General features: G+C 40.0%; 1 protein-coding gene and 1 long non-coding RNA gene across 2 annotated transcripts; both read right to left on the bottom strand.

Annotated features, from left to right (window-relative positions):
* Positions 1-294: 294 nt before the first annotated feature.
* On the bottom strand, positions 295-4768 carry LOC140374406 (uncharacterized). The gene is made up of 2 exons (XR_011929091.1): positions 4573-4768; positions 295-529 (listed from the first exon to the last, which is right to left on the bottom strand). It is a non-coding gene; the product is annotated as an uncharacterized lncRNA (long non-coding RNA).
* A 1112-nt stretch (positions 4769-5880) lies between these two features.
* On the bottom strand, positions 5881-7198 carry twist1b (twist family bHLH transcription factor 1b). Its single transcript, XM_072461255.1, has 2 exons — positions 6505-7198; positions 5881-6347 (listed from the first exon to the last, which is right to left on the bottom strand). The coding sequence occupies exon 1, from the start codon at positions 7035-7037 to the stop codon at positions 6531-6533; it is 507 nt and encodes a 168-aa protein (XP_072317356.1). The 5' UTR covers positions 7038-7198; the 3' UTR covers positions 5881-6347; positions 6505-6530.
* Positions 7199-16579: the final 9381 nt, after the last annotated feature.

The following is a 16579-nucleotide window of genomic DNA, read 5'->3' as shown; positions in this document are numbered from 1 at the left end:
AATATATTTAAACTATTGTATGTAATAGATTAAATTTGTACTAAAATTTCCCCAAAAATGTCTTGGGATTCCCTTTCCTTTTGGGGTTGAAAACCTTCTTAGTTTAGAAAAAAGGCAGATGCTCTTCCATATCTGAGCTCTAACATGTTATATTATAGCTCCCTGTGACAGAACTGCAGCAATTTCTCTTTTTCAACTTCATTAGGCACTGCTTTTGAATTCTTTGATGCTGCATAGCTGTTTTTAATAAAGTTGCGTTTTGGTTGTAACAGTGTCGTTTCTATCTGTTTTAAAAAAATACTCATTTAAATCCGAACCTTCCCATCGAAAGCTGTTCTGGCCCTTTGTCACCTCTCCCTATTACTGAAACACTTAAGCAAGTCAATATCAATGTCATTTAGTTAATTACTTGTATTTCCACTGGACAAACAGGCAAACACTGTTCCTCGTCTTGTTTCGCTCCCGGTGTTGGATCAGGTGCTGCTGTCGTTGGTCTGCGAATCCTGGCGTCTCGCAGTGGTAAATATGCCTGGAAGTGACAAAACACACAGTGAATCATTACGGATACACAACATTACAATGCGCTTTAAAATAGAATAATCCGATGAGCGGTTTGACTGGAAAACCACATTCTATACGTAATAGTAATAGTAATAGTCCACTTTTTATTTCTTGCTTTTATGGTTTGAAAACATGACAAACACTTTTTATAGCTTAGTTTCCTTATTTACTGCAAGTTTGATCATTACTAACACTGACTCACACACACATTGTAAGTGAGGAATGTTCATAGTGATGGTCAATTTAATTTAGCTTGCTTCAAGGCAATTTGGCTAATCTCCTACAAGTTAATTCACCAAGAATAGAGCATTTAAGTCACTATTGGAAAGAAATAAAGGGATCATTGTAAATGGAGGTAACAACACATCAATTATCAGTGTGACATGTCGGAGGCCTGTCGGTGGTAGTGTGGGCCGGCAGGTTAATGAAGGCAATGGGATTAATACCCAGGGAGCAGTGGGCCCTCAGGCAAGTGAACAACAGGGCGGCTGCATCATTAGCTACATTAACCAGAGACATACGCAATGCATCCACGTCTGCACCAAATGGCCCAAACGTGGACGTCCATATATTTAACGTTACAATCACACAAACCAAATGCCACTCTTTGTGTACAGAGTTCTATATTGATTCTATTTGATCTACAATAGCTTCACATGGCTAAGCTTAAAGCTGTGCACCTGATTTTCAAACTGAGAAAAGAGGTTTTTTCTTTACATCTGTATAACTGTTCTTAGCTTTCACAAACCACATCGCAAGAATTCATATGTATAGTTTTTTGGCCACTGGTCCAGTTTTAGAAAGGTTTTTTCAGATGTAAAAGTGAAACACAGCCAATCACCCCAAAACACCATGGCTCTTTCTTACAAGTTTGAAATGGAAAAATGTTTTCTATTAAGATGAAGACCGCAAGTAGTAGTCTTTTATAATGAACATTTTCTCACACTCAATAAACTCAAACTCAATTCAGCTGAGTAATGCAGCTAATGTGAGGTTGAATTATGTTTTTACTAAATTTGAATCAGATTTTTCACATGTTAGTCTTAAAAATATATTATATCTATATTATATCAGTGAAGGTGAAAATAAATGCTGATGTGTATTTTGAGATACGGACCAAAATAACTACTAATTCAAATGAAACAAATTATGAGAAAGGTGTAAGCAAGATTATATATATTATGTATTTCCTGGTTCTAAAGTGAATCCATGCTTTAATGCTTGGATGTGGATAACCAGGCAGGGGCAGTGGGCGACCGCAGCGCCCAGTGCACAGTATGTTTTAGTTTGATGGGGAAAACCAGAGCACCTGGACAAAACGCACCAGACACAGGCAGAGCACGAAGGGATGACTTGTGTAACATTGTTGAAATTAAATTGTTGATGCAATTTCTATTAGGAAATCTCTTACATTTTTTTGAAACATTTTCCAAAATTGCTGAATAGAACTAACCCTTTTTAAAGTCTTGTGGATATTGATACACCCCTCTTTGTTTATCCTGTGGCTTTACATGAAATAACTCACAGTCCGTAAATCAGCTGCACTTCTGGACAAAACCTTCTTTGTTTATCCAGGCTTGGGACTGACTCACACTGCCCTTGAGACATTTGTGGCTAGATTAAGCAGCTATTCAATGAAAAAAAAAATCTGTATAAAGGATATTTATTTTTGAAACAGGAAGCTGCTGTGAGTAATAGATTTTGTTTGTGGCATAATAAAAGAAACAATCATCAAGTGGTTTACATTTGATAGTGAGCTATCCCTGCCTCACATCGGGGCTTCAGTGTTGTGCATATACACCGTCCTGATTGAAGATAAACAGCAGAGCGCGCCAGGCTTCCCTTCGATCTGTGTGTTTATACTTCCTGTGAGCAGCCCTCTATTTATGCACAACTGACAACTGAAGAACACAAATAATCATACTCCTCCAGTCACCCAAAAGTCTGCTTTTATATTGCCTGTTTATTATTGCTGCCTTTCTGCTGAGCCAATAGGGAGATCCAGTTGAATTGTATAAAGTGCCAAGCCCTTCCGAGAGCGTTCCATCACTGAGATCATTGTGTATTCTCCAGTGTAACAGTGGAGTATGTCCTGTCTGCAGCCTGGGTGGCACACATAGGTGCACATTCTGACAGTGCACTTGTATACAAGACAGTGCGGTTCAGGCTACAATCAAACAACTTTGAAAGATGGCGTCACTCGTTTCTGTGCGGAAGCACTGACCAGTTTTGGCTGCACAATTTCAGATTTTCATGTTAACCTTGTGTCCCCAGCCTTCACACATGTTTAAAAAAGCATGGTTTATAACTCATTAAGAAATGAAAGTCATTGTTTTACAACATAACATAATGTGAATTGAAGTGTTTTGTGTTTATCTTGCCGTTTTGTACTACTTTGGACAACAGACAAAGGACAACAGACAAAGGCGTGGCGGTGGGCAATATCGACATTTAGATCATATCAAGAAAGTTTAATGAATTAATTAAAATTCTAATAAAATGCTCCAAAAACATTTTGTAATACTTTTGTGATACATTTTACAGACATTTGACATTCAATGATTAAACCTCAGTTAATACTTAAAGACATTTTAACATATTTCTGTTGGATTGACATAAATTGTCTGACTATTGTTATCAGGAGACTCGGGATATAGTTTTGGTCAATATAACCCAGCCGTAGGCCTATAATTTTAGTATTGTTGCACTTGTCTCTATTGCCTGCATACAACATTTCAGTGATTTCAAGGAAATTCAATATAGTTAATAGGCCTTTGATTCTAATTGCTTATTTTCAAGTTATTGTATTGACACTATTGGTCTGACTGATTTGTTTGACATTCACATTCAATTTCAGTCTGTTCATGTTTGGCAGGTGTAACTTTCAATTGTAATGCAAAATGAAATCACAAATCTGGTTTCATTCAGACTTGTAATGTACACCACCACTCCTTCCAATGTATAAAACTGTGTTGACAAGACCTGCTCTATAGTTACATGTGTGTAATCAATACTGTGAGTTTGCGACAAATGTGTGTATTTATGATGTAGATATATTTAAATAAATCCCCAATGTCCAAATCATGTCTGTTTTATTCAGGGCCATAGAGAAACCAGTCCCTGAATCAATTTAATATTCCGGTTGTAGCATGTAAAATACTCTGGGGTAGTAGTAGTAGTAGTAGAAGTAGTAGTAGTAGTAGTAGTAGTAGTAGTAGTAGTAGTAGTAGTAGTAGTAGTAGAAGTAGTAGTAGTAGTAGTACTACTACTACTACTACTACTACTACAAAAATATTTTTGGGGCTCAATTTTCATCATATTTTTTTATTCTATCTATTCGTGGGGAACTTTTTTATTTTTATTCTTTGTAACTTAAAAAAATATTTTTTGTTTTATTGTGATTTTCAATTTTTTTAAAGTTGCTTTACAGTTATTGTGACAATAAGTAGGTTCTATATTAGTGCTTATCATGATATTTTCTGTGACAATATATACATTTGCTATCACGAGAGGCCTAAACAAAACAGAATATAATAATAATAATAATAACAATAATAATAATAATAATAATAACAATAATATTAATAATGATAACAGGTCGGCATAACAGAATATTAGGTTACATAAATAAATACGCAGTGGCTGTGGGCCTACTGGAAATATAAATGTATAGTGTTCTTTTGCATAGGCCTATACGTCATTTGGAGTGTCTAAAGCTCTTGGTCAGTATAGGTCCTGACTGCACGGCCGCTGTCCACTTAATAACTCCATGATAAATGCAGTGCTTCACTTTGCCAATTCTCCTCCTTGAGCTGCACCACCTCCTCCCCCACGCGCGCACTGCACACGCGTAAAGACAAAACCCTGACGACTGTTTCTCTATCGCGTTTGGAAGAATAAAAAAAAGAAAACAATAGTTTCACGTAATGGTGAAAGAAAGATTCAACATATTATTAGATAATTTAGGCCTATTCGATCAAATAAAGACAATGGGGAATTTGCTTTTCTTACCTGGGCGTCGACGTCAGATGCGGCTTGTTGTTGCTCGTGGCCCCCTTAGTTTTAATCCATTTTAATTTGACCCACGATACAACACAAACTTAAAGTACAGACTCCATGTTCCTGTGTGAGAAAAGCAGGCTGCTCCGTGGAGCTCTCTCTGCAGACTAAAGCACTGTGCCGAGCTGCACTCTCGGAACATCTGCTCATTTCACGTGACGTTTTTTTAAAAATACTAACATCTGGTCTAAATAGGTTTCATTCTGTGCCTCTGCATCGTGTCAATTGCCAAGTCCTCTCTTTCCAAAAAGAAAATTTAAAGTTTTGGGGAATATTTTGTTCTGTGGATGTTGTTTTTTTACTTGTTTTTTTAAACAAGTAGGCCATAATGTATTTTATGTGGGATAAATTGCATTCCACGTCTGCAATTAATTATTTAAGTGGTTTATCCTTTCCGTGTTATAACTACGTCCTTACGTCTAATTGATTCCAGAAATGTTATTTTTTTTGGTGCAGATCGTGTCAAGGTTTTGTGTCCTTTGAAAACGCACACTTTGCAGATACACAGGCTACCTTCGCGGCCTCCTTAAATTTCATTGACATCTGGGAATTCCATACATGCCTCGCAAGTCAATTACACACCTTCAAACGGACACACGCTTTGATTTGGACAGTGAGAAATACTTTCCCAGATCAGGCCGATCAATCAGGACGATTCTGCTCTGAAAGTTTGATTTTGTGACAATAATAAAGAGTGTTTTGGTGGAAACACCGGGGCCTACGCACATGTGCCAAGCTCAAAATCTCACACAACTACATTGTTTTTATAGATCAAACATATCGAGGGAAGGTTAGATAATGTGTTACAGTTTATTTGGGGGATTTTATCTACCATATTGCCAAGCACTTGTGCGTAAAACCTGACCTTGGCTTTAACGGAATTATGGTTGAGCCATGTATAAATCTTCATAATTTGACATAAAATGTGTGCTCTAACATAGCATAAAACTATGTTTTAATAAAGAATAAAGAGAATGACTTGCATCTCTATTCACAGTCATAAGGTTTTCAGAAACTTTTCAGCTTTCCACCTTGAACTTTTTAGGCCTAAATTTGGAATTACAACATATCTCTTTCTCTGCTGCTTTTATTCTGACCAATAATAACTCCTGGATCCACAGATGATTTTAGGAAAATGTCAAGAAGAATACAGTGTAGTCCAAACAATATGAAGACATTGTCACATAGTTAAATATTATGTTTTACATCGCAAGATATTAACTCTTGAAATGAATGAAATGTAAACATTAAAAACACACATTTTGTCTATTGTATTTTTCTTTATTGCAAAAATACAAATATATACAAAACATGATAAAAAATAGGAATGTATTTGTATTTCAGACACAGGATTTTTTTCATTTCAACACGTTCCACCAATAAATAAATAAATGTATTCTGAAAATCATTTGCACAGGTTTGATCCACACATGAGCCCCAAACATCGCCACCTGACAGACTCAGAGAACTGCTTCAATGCACTTTGACCTCCACAGAAATAAGTCCGAAGGCACTCATTCGTTTCTGTTCTCATCTGTAAATGACATTATGAACATTCGTCGTCAACAAAGAGGCACGTTTCAGATGGGTCGTGGAGTTTGCGCAGTGACGGGCCTCTGCGTAAAGCTCCTCAACACACAACCTCTGTCGTCTTTGTTTAAATAGTGATTCCATGTATCCAGCATGACTCCAGAATTGTCCCGTCGAAATGTACTATCAGCAGTCACCTGTGAATCAAGAATGGACGAGTTAGCACATCATAAACATTGCATGTGAAACAAAATAAAAGGTCAAATCCAGAAACGAGGCACATTTATCAGGGGAAATATGTGAGTAAAAAAATATACGTGCGTCAAAGCAGAGACTTTAGAAAACAATGCGTACCATTTTGGGCATAATTTCTCCTTATGCTAGTGAGATGTTGACATGGACCAAGCTCCCTCCATCCTCCACACGGAGAATGCGTAGCTCAGCCTCTCGTGTGCCACATAACTACAACTTGACATTTTGGCGTCCAGCTCATCACTCTGCAGCACCTGGCAAAGGAAGTCGATGTACCTGGCCGCGAGTTTAAGGGTCTGTATTTTGCTCAGTTTATCCGATGGTAACGTGGGGATTATTTTGCGTAAAGAAGCAAACGCCTCGTTTAGAGACTGGGTCCTCTGTCGCTCCCGCACGTTGGCCATGACCCTCTGAGACTGAAGCTCCTCGAAAGACTGGGGACTGCTGCTGTTGGACTTCTTGCCCCGTTTCCCAGGGGTAGGGCTATCAGAGTCCTCCCCGTTTTTCCTGCTTGGTCTCCTCTTCCTCCCACAGCGCTTCGGTTGCCTGTCCAGCTCCCCCTCGCTGTTGCTCAGGCTATCCACAGGAGAGACAGGGGAGCTGCCCGACTCTTCACCCATATTTTCCTCAGACATCACCACTTGGGTTGATGGTGGCTGCAAAGTCTACAAAAAATATGTTCCTGTCATGAAGTCAGCGAATTAGTCCACCTAGTGAAGGTCTGTGCGTCTCAGCAGACATAAAAGTATCCATAGATGGGTCTCCAGGAGGACAAATCTTTTCTGATACTTGAGAAACTTCTCAGTTCTTATAGGCTGCTTGGCGTGAACTTTTAGGAGAGAATGTGATTGGCTGAGAAGGCAGATTACGTAAGACAGGGGGAGGAGGCAGCCCGACGCACACCAGGAACTGAAACACCAACAGCATTGGTGAAGGTAGCGAGCTACTGAGAGCATTATTGAATAAATACTATACAAAGATGCTTTCGTTATAAATGCACAGCTGACTTTTTTGAGATGTGCTGATGATGAGCAAGTTACTCTTACGTATGACAACAAACGCGATCTTCAAAACGTTTCCGCCAGAAATTACAGTCATTTCCCTTTATGAATTCCAGTTTATATTCTATTTTTTCAAAGAGAAAAAATGATTTAGATTTTAAGGCTCCTTTCTATATTTCCTTCCGAGTTTCTATTTTTTTCTTTCCTTATTTCGTTTTCTTTTCTTTTTTGTTATTTAGCTTCAGAGAGATAGTTTTTTCTTAGTTTGCCCCAAACCCTTTGACGGGTTAGTGTTGTTTCATCGCCCACAAGGGGGCATGTTATGATATGATGCCATTTTACCGCGCTCTTTATGAGTGCTGCAAGTCTTATATAACAAAGCCATATTTCAGGTCCAGAAACAAAAGTGTGATTATTCCCTGAGCTTCCATCACAGACGTGGACAGAGCATGCTCCGTGCGTAAAGCTGCTGTCTTGGTATTTACTGCAGTGGTGATACAATATCCATCTTGTTTAGTGGAGGATTACTTTGTTTAGTTTAAGAAGACTGTGGTCCACAGGAGCAGCATCTGGTTCAGGAAACAGGGGGCAGACAGGGTCAAAGGTCACAACACCAGTGAACATCCATTTACATCTATGAGGGGCCTGAGAGTGAAGTATTGTTTCACACAACCTGGGGCTACCTCTGACTCAGGCTTGTTTTAGTTGGGCTCTAGTTATGTGGGGAAATATTTACAATTATGTGATGGATTATTACACTCTTGTTTATCATAAAAAGTTGTTGACTTGGCAAAGGGGCAAAACAATGATTACTTTGAAAAGTTGCAAGGAAAAGAATGCTTGACATTTGGACCAGGTGTGCACCGATACCTGGTGTCACTGTCCATGGTACTGATCTCACCTGTCTAGCACATTACGCCAGTGCTGGAGTCTCTTCACTGGCTCCCCGTCGAGTCTAGAATCAAATTCAAAATTCTACTCTTGACCTACAAAGCCATAAATGACATGGCCCCATTCTACCTCAAAGATGCTATAGAACCATATCATCCAAACAGAGCTCTTCGCTCTCAGAATGCCGGCCTTCTGGTGGTGCCAAGAGTCTCTAAAAGTACTGTAGGAGGTAGAGCGTTTAGCTACCAAGCTCCTGTGTTATGGAATCAGCTCCCGACCCATGTTAAATATGCTGACACAGTCTCTTCATTTAAGTCCAGGCTTAAAACGTTCCTCTTCGAAATCGCTTATGGTCAGACTAGTTAGGAACAGAAACATAAACCCACAGCTTCAGCTACGCTGCCCTAGGAGTAACTATGCTGGGGGAAGTATGACAGCTTGAGCACTATCCTCTTCTTCTTCTGACTACTTATGCTATCAAACAATATTTATTTTTTGATTCCACTTGCAAACTGTTCACCGCCTTCTTTTCTTTCTCTCACTCCTGAGGACCTGTGGACCCAGATGCCCCTCCCCTGGTGAAGTGGTCCCTGCCCTGTGTGGACGGTCCCTCATCTGCCTGAAGAGTGGGTCCAGCTCGCCTCCGACGGTCCCTCATCTGCCTGAAGAGTGGGTCCAGCTCGCCTCCGACGGTCCCTCATCTGCCTGAAGAGTGGGTCCAGCTCGCCTCCGACGGTCCCTCATCTGCCTGAAGAGTGGGTCCAGCTCGCCTCCGACGGTCCCTCATCTGCCTGAAGAGTGGGTCCAGCTCGCCTCCGACGGTCCCTCATCTGCCTGAAGAGTGGGTCCAGCTCGCCTCCGACGGTCCCTCTTCTGCCTGAAGAGTGGGTCCAGCTCGACTCAGACGGTCCCTCTTCTGCCTGAAGAGTGGGTCCAGCTCGCCTCCGACGGTCCCTCTTCTGCCTGAAGAGTGGGTCCAGCTCGACTCAGACGGTCCCTCTTCTGCCTGAAGAGTGGGTCCAGCTCCAGTCTCCTCGTGTCCGTCTGTCCGTCTGTGAGAGTCGGATCTCTCCTTCACTGGAACTCCTCCAGGTTTCTACGCTTTTTTCCCAAAGAGGTTTTTTTGTAGTTTTTCCTGGCCGAGAAGGAGAGTCTAAGGACAGAGGACCCTGGGACATCGTCCCTCGCCACCACAGACATTGTCTGACTCCCTCGCCACCACAGACATTGTCTGACTTCATCGCCACCACAGACATTGTTGATTCATTTCTCCCTGTGGCCCTCAGAGGCAACTGTTGTTGTGATTTTGGGCCTTACAAAAATAAATTGATTTGATTTGATTTGATTTGATTAGCGCTTACAACTCTAATGATATTGTGTTCCCTTTATTTAGGTCTATACTACTCAAAAGGTAGAGTTCAACGGATGCTCCACCAATAAAAGCAGTATAAAAACAATTAATTTAATGCATATGAAGATGCAAATGATTACACAATAGGAGACATATGATTTGCAGTGATTTCTGTGAGGCAGTAATTCTCATATTTACTTAGTTCTAATTTATTTGCTGATTCTAGTGAGAGCTTCAGATTGCTGGTGCTTGGGGCTATAGAGAAAACACAGCTGCTTCTTGAGAATATGATGTCACCACTAGACAACTCCTCCAGTGTTGTTCTTTAATAACGCCTCAACCTTTATCTCTTACGGGCCGTCCGCTAGACAATTAATATTATAACATAGAGATAAACCCCTAGCCTTTTTATTTGTATGGCCCATAACAGCAGCAGCGGGGATGAAACTACTCTCTCCCTTATCAATGACTGACGAGTGGGTGTTATGACATTCTCAAGTGTACATTAGTGACTCATGCAATTTGACACAACAGCCGTGATTAACCCTCGAGTGTCATTAACAGAGGTCACGAGGAGACAGACCCAACCTACTAAATCTAAACCCAAACCCTTTCCACAGAGACCTGCATGTCTATTTTCACTTGCTGAGCTTTTGAACAGCCCTGTTTCTGTATCAGCCTCCACATATCTATTGAAATAACAAACCACCCTCCCCCGCATGTACTGTACTCCCAAAATCGACAGCTCATATTCATGTTCACTCCATTAAAGTCGAAAACCACAATGGGATCCTGTGCCAGCGGCCTCGAGATTGATCGGCTGAATTTCGATGGGAGACGACAGGGGAGGCTGAGCGGTTCAAAGGTCCAGTGCTAGATAGCCTTTAGGACTAACAAGGTCAATAAGATAGCTGAATGTCTTTGTGTATGGAGAAAAACGGAATCGCAACAGGAGTGGTCGGATAGCAGCGGTGGTGAGAGAGAACCTGGGGTGTTGAATTGGGGAGGTGAGGTTGAAAACAGCTCCTTTTTTATAAGCTGTCTGGACACATAGGAGCCAGGAGTCCTGAAGTTAAGTCCAAAGCCTTTGAAAACACCAGCACTTTGATGTGGCACGGTTGAAAATGGGTATTCCTGAAACAGAATGTTACCCGTTTGCTTACTTTGGCTTATTGTGATTCTAAAACTCGATCGATTAAAGAGATATTAGATGTGTGCGTTGTAATAGAGGCTGTGTTGAATCTGTTCACGTCATGCTAAAGAGCCTCGGGGATAGCAGACAGCTCTACCGCACAATGACACCTTATTAGCCACTAAGAACCAACAAACCTCTAGTATGTTTTCACAGCTTGGGAGCTCGAGGTGATGTGGGGTCCGGGGAAGAACAAACATAGGACTTCCTCGATGGGCTGGAAGAAAGTTTCACTGCCCGGATTGAAGTTAAAATAAACAACCAAAACAATTCGAGAATAGCTATCACTCCATTGCATTAGAGACGTTCTGACTTTACACACTGGGAAGACCATGATGAAAGTGAGCTCGTATGTTCGGTGCCCATAACCTCAGCGCTATAAGCCGGGCCCGCTGCTGCCTGTAAAAGCATATTGCCAGCCTTCGGACCACACACGTGTTGAGCCAGGCCTCTGCGGCATGACGACCAAGCGCGTTGACCCACACAATCCAAATATCTGCCGCTCTGCTACAGTAGCCTCACCAGACTGGCCCGCCGGGGAAGTGAACAGGTGGGCTGCTGTAGTTTAGAGAGACTTTTCGTTTGGTCTGGGAGCAAGCACTGTTTTACACGAGTTGTAAAAAGTGATGATTGATTTGAATATTTTATAGACTGTGTGATGACAACTGTAACAAAAAAAAGAATAAATAAATAAAAAAAATAAAAAAAATAATATAACTTAAAACGTTTTTGATGAGGTTTTGTATTACACTTTCTGGACAACAGACTTTTATGTATTTACAAACCAAGTCATCCGCACTCCAATGTTCACAGATTTTATTAAAGGGGTGCAACAAGGTGGGTCTGAAAACATATTTTCTCAATGGAGAGGATGTTGTGCAGTGTCTAAGCAGGTGACACACAGTTTCATAGCTGTAACATGCTCGGCAAAGCAACATCTCCATGAAACAGGCCCTTCGCCAGAAAACGCACTAAGATAACCTTTAAGCAACAAGTTTATTCTATTTACCTCTCGATATAAAGTTTACAGAGAGCTATACTGTCCATTTACTGACTGATTGTGACTGGAGTCGGTACCTTTGGTTTAGATTTACAATGGTAAAGATATCACGTTGATTGATAATTAATATTTATGTATGCATGACTTGTGTGTCAAATCAACAATATCTCATACATCTTGTTAAGCATGATTTTCAATGTACATACAGTATATTATACAAAGTAATGACACAAAAGGGGGGAGAAGAGGTACAAATATATTGATTTACTAATTCACTCCCAGTGTTAATCAGAAATAGATTTGAATAGAAGCAAAAGTATGGGACAAAAGTGATGTATCTCACACTTTGTCCACTTGTACTGTCATTGTTGCATCATTGTTGTTTCAGTCAAAATGGAAAAAAACAGCCTAGTCAAAACATTTTACTCTGGCAACCTCGTAAAGGACCTGCTGAAATGTAACATAAAAGTAGCAAAACTGCCATAAGTTAGGACTGTCATCGCTTGTAATCAAAGAAAGCAAAGATGAAAATAAAAATCATAGTTATCAATGGCCCGAGTCCAACCTAAACATCTCCGACTGTGCACTAGCGGGAAACTGTGCTCTGCCATGTCACAAAGACTTATGCTCCGTAATGAGCATCAAGCTGGTAGTCCGGTGTGGTTCTCTGCTCCGACCACAAGAGCTGTGAGGTGTCCCGCCACAGTCCTGCTCAATAAGGAGTCACAGAGGAGAGAGAGAGGGTCACGGAGAGGGCTGCAGCTGCAATACAACATCAACACTGTACAATGGGACTGTATGGAAGTGGTGTGGGCGGGAACAGAGGATAGAGACTTCACTTTCAATATACTTTCAAATCGGGGCTCGGCGCATGTCAAATTCTTTATATATTCCTTGTTTTGTGCAACTTTTTTATTAAACAGTAAAAGTGATGCATATTGGTTTTCATAAAGGTTCAGTCTAACCTTTTGAGTCAAGATTAGAGACACTATTTTCCCCTTTTGACCTAGTTTTGCTTATACTTTTTGGATATACACATACAGTCCTTGCAGCAGAACATCATATTTTTATTTGTTCAGCTGTGTTAATCCCACAGTTAATAGAAAATGTTTATCATTCATTTAACTAAAAGGAAATAAGATAAGGGCAGGGCAAGAGAACGGGCCCTGTATTCGTTTTGTCCAATAATAACCAATCATAATGTAAAAATAAAGACACATATTATGCACTTCCCTTGTTTGAAATACAACCAGCCACAACTGAATTTTCAAGATACGTTGTACCATGTCTGGGCAAGTATCAAGGTGATTCATCTTTGTATACTTTCCGTGGTACAACTTTTTACAGGGCCAACAAACGAGCAAAACTTTTAAAATTGTAAGTATTGTTCTAGTGCAGCAGCCACTGGGAAGACCAATATCAAATATCGATAAATTGCTACTGACTACTGCTACTGAGGTATTGAAAAGTATCGTTCCACATGCAAAAAAGGAGAAATTATTAAAAAGAAAAAGAAGGAGCCATTTTTTAAATAATTTGAAATCGATTGGTCATATTTAGTTTGTCTGCACACATATTTAAGCGGGTGTGGAACAAAAATCTTACTCTTCTTCACACCAAGGTAGAATTCTTTATAGGAGAGGAATTTCAATGCATTTCTTACAAGACTCATTGTTATCTGTATCCGATCAATATTGCAATACTTTCCATAGTATTACTTGCTATCAAAAATCACTGATATCGGCCCTCATTATCACACTTTTATGCCGAATATTTTTGCCAAATCATCCAACCTTCGTTCTTAAAGGCTCCCCAGTACACTACTTTTAAGAATCCTTCATAGGTAGTGAGAGTCCTGTCTTTCCCCGGTCCACAGCTGTGCACTCCCCCAGATGCGCGCTCCCCTCTGCTCCTCTGAGTCCCGTGTCATTGGGGCGACCTCCTCCTCCCACAGCCAGAGCGATCTATCAGGACACAATAGCTACCTCTCCGGCCCTGTTGTTTTTGGAGCAGGAAGCACACAGCCCTTCTTATTCTCCCGCACGGGCGACGGAAACCAGCCAAGAGAAGACACAGTTTGAGGGATTTATCTCACTCAAACAATGATTATTTACTTCACTTTTTTTTTAAACTCATCTACGATGGTCCAGAGAGGCTTGACTTTAATTGCTGTCCTTTTCTTAACTCTTTACTCATGCCTTTTCTAAGTTTTAAATGAGGCTGAAAAAGCAATACGGCTCACGTACTTGCTGTTATATGATCTGTTTTGGCACCTGCTTATTTACATCTATGAAATATAAAATGTGCTGCCCATCAAAGCATTTTTTTTTAAAGAAATGTAACCTCCTAAAGATGAATTTGTAGAAAAATGAAAACTACAATAATCATATGGGGTAGAAACTATGACGAATATTTTAGTAGTCAACTAGGATTATTTGTTAGTCGCTGTGTCAAACGTTATTGTACATTGAGATATTTCATTATCGACCAAATAAAGGTTGAAACGCAGTGACTAAAGGCTTCTAGACAGAGAATATGTACAAATGAAGTGTATCATTGTTGAAAATCAGACATTTTGATTGAATAACCTTTGTGTTTTAGAGTCTGTATAGTCCAGATAACAGTTACAATGATCAAAATACGACGAATCGTTTAAATGTTCAAACTGGTCCTTTATTCGACATTACAAGTCATGATTTACATCTGGTCCTCAATACTGCAGAGAGTTGCTCTATATTGTGCGTTCAGATAGACTAAAGTCGAGTCTGTCAAAGGCATTACTTGATGTCGTGAAGTGTGAACACCTGCACTTTATGGCTTTTCTCACCATATGCTGCACATTCCTCACGCAGTAACAGGTAAAACAGAAACTATCATGTATTCTAACCTTGACTTGCTTAAGAGTAAAATACCTTAAAGCCGCTAAATGTTTATGCAATAAGCCTATTCTGAAATCTTGGCATCTGTTTTGTAGATTGTTGACAAGCTTTTGACGCCATCATTAGTGCTCCAGATCACTGCGTGCACAATAAAGTTCTTCGCCATAAAATAGAGCAAGCGGAGACGACTTGATGAACGCTGTATATTTGTGGGCAGCCTTTCCCCTCATGGCAGGCTAATCTTTGACTTTGTAGTGGTCGGAGGTGCACACGCATTCTTGGATGTTTATCACAAAAAGGCCAGGGTTATTTGTGTGTTCTGATTGGCTTTAATCTTTATCGCAGGCTTTGCCATGACGAAATTGGGCCCCTGTAACGGTTGGGTTGTGGAAAAAGTGAGAGTGAAAGCAGAGTGTCTTAAGGATGTGGATAGTGATTACTCACAAAGAGCCAGATCCAAATACTCCAGGTTGTGTTTTTTTATTTTCCTTTGACTCATTTTGGTTATAGAAATGTCTTCCTCCGACACAGCGGTGGTCATGGGAAGAGATGAGGAAAGGTTGTTAGTCACATGAATGGTACTAAACAAGAGGCCCTGAATAACACCTTATAACCAACTGAATACATGCTCATGAATCAAGACCATTTTTAAAAGCAAAGAGTTTAATCTATGGTAGGATTACATTTTGGTAGACTACTATTAATGTGTGTCAAGTTAGGTCTCAAGAACATGAGATCATTAGTTTGTTTTTGTATCCAGGGGCATTCTGTCTGGTAAAAGCAGCTTGTGTAGCTGCAATGAGTCCCATCAGCCACTAGGGGTCCCAGAAATGAACGTACATACAAGGCAATACTAGTTTAAAGTTGCCTATTGGTCAATTCTACTGGTATTTTACAGGATACGTTTGCCAATGGTTCCTTTTGATGAAAAATTATTTCCAGACTTTGAAAAATTATTTCCAGACTTTGAAAATAATAATAATACATTAATACATGGGGTGGTGGGTGGCACTGGCATTTAAAGGGACGATAGGCCTTTAGGCTTCAAACTTCAAAGTTGTTAAATTATCATATGTTGTCTCATTCATCCGTCTCATTTGTAGATTTTGATGTAAATTGTACTGAAATTCAGTTTTTTTAATTGTGAGCAAAAATACAGTAAACCATATCTAATCTAATCTAAAAATGTAAAACTGTTTGTTTTAACAATACTACCAGGTAAATAAGTTTTAAGTTAGATTTTAATTCCAAGATAGTAACATAGGTCTGTTATATTTTGAAGCTAAACTTTTTTTGTTAACGTGGGTTTATACTGGGTTTACAAAGTGACTTTCATGGTAGAGTCACTTTATAAACCCACTTAAATACAGGCTACTTGATAACTTACCGTGGCCAATGAAAAACATAACAAGTACATTTTATGATGTACAAGATGGATCTTCATATTTAAACAGTAGCTAAAGCGTCAGTCTAGCCTTAGTTAAACTTCAGCGCTGACTCGGACTTCCACATAATCTTTTACACAGTCATTGGTGTGATCTGAAGAGCAGTTCTGTGGAGGTCTATAGGATACACCAGCTCACATAAATCATCAGGCTAATAAATTGAAATGACTTCTTGCCTTCACCGTATATCACAGAGGTAAACCAAATGAAGTCTTGTATACCCCTGAGGACAGAGGAATGTGTTTGTTCACGACTGTGATTTGTGGATGGTCCCTGTGCACTTTCTCCTGGCAGTGGCACATTATGTTGGCCGTGCAAGTGTATTACCTCAGAGTTTCAAGCACTTTCACTAGAGTCATTTTAAAGTGTAACAAATAAAAAACCATCAGCACTGGGAACATAATAAGGATGATGTACT

The sequence above is a fragment of the Eucyclogobius newberryi genome, unplaced genomic scaffold, assembly GCF_026437365.1.
Source record: "Eucyclogobius newberryi isolate DKJ021-1_F unplaced genomic scaffold, fEucNew1.0.hap1 SCAF_3, whole genome shotgun sequence".
Taxonomy (NCBI): Eukaryota; Metazoa; Chordata; class Actinopteri; order Gobiiformes; family Gobiidae; genus Eucyclogobius; species Eucyclogobius newberryi.
The sequence above is the reverse complement of the archived record's forward strand: the minus strand, read 5'-3'. Positions and strand labels throughout refer to the sequence as shown.

Coding starts and splice junctions, on each gene's coding strand:
- twist1b (XM_072461255.1), bottom strand. CDS start 7,037: ATGTCTGAGGAAAATATGGGTGAAGAGTCGGGCAGCTCCCCTGTCTCT.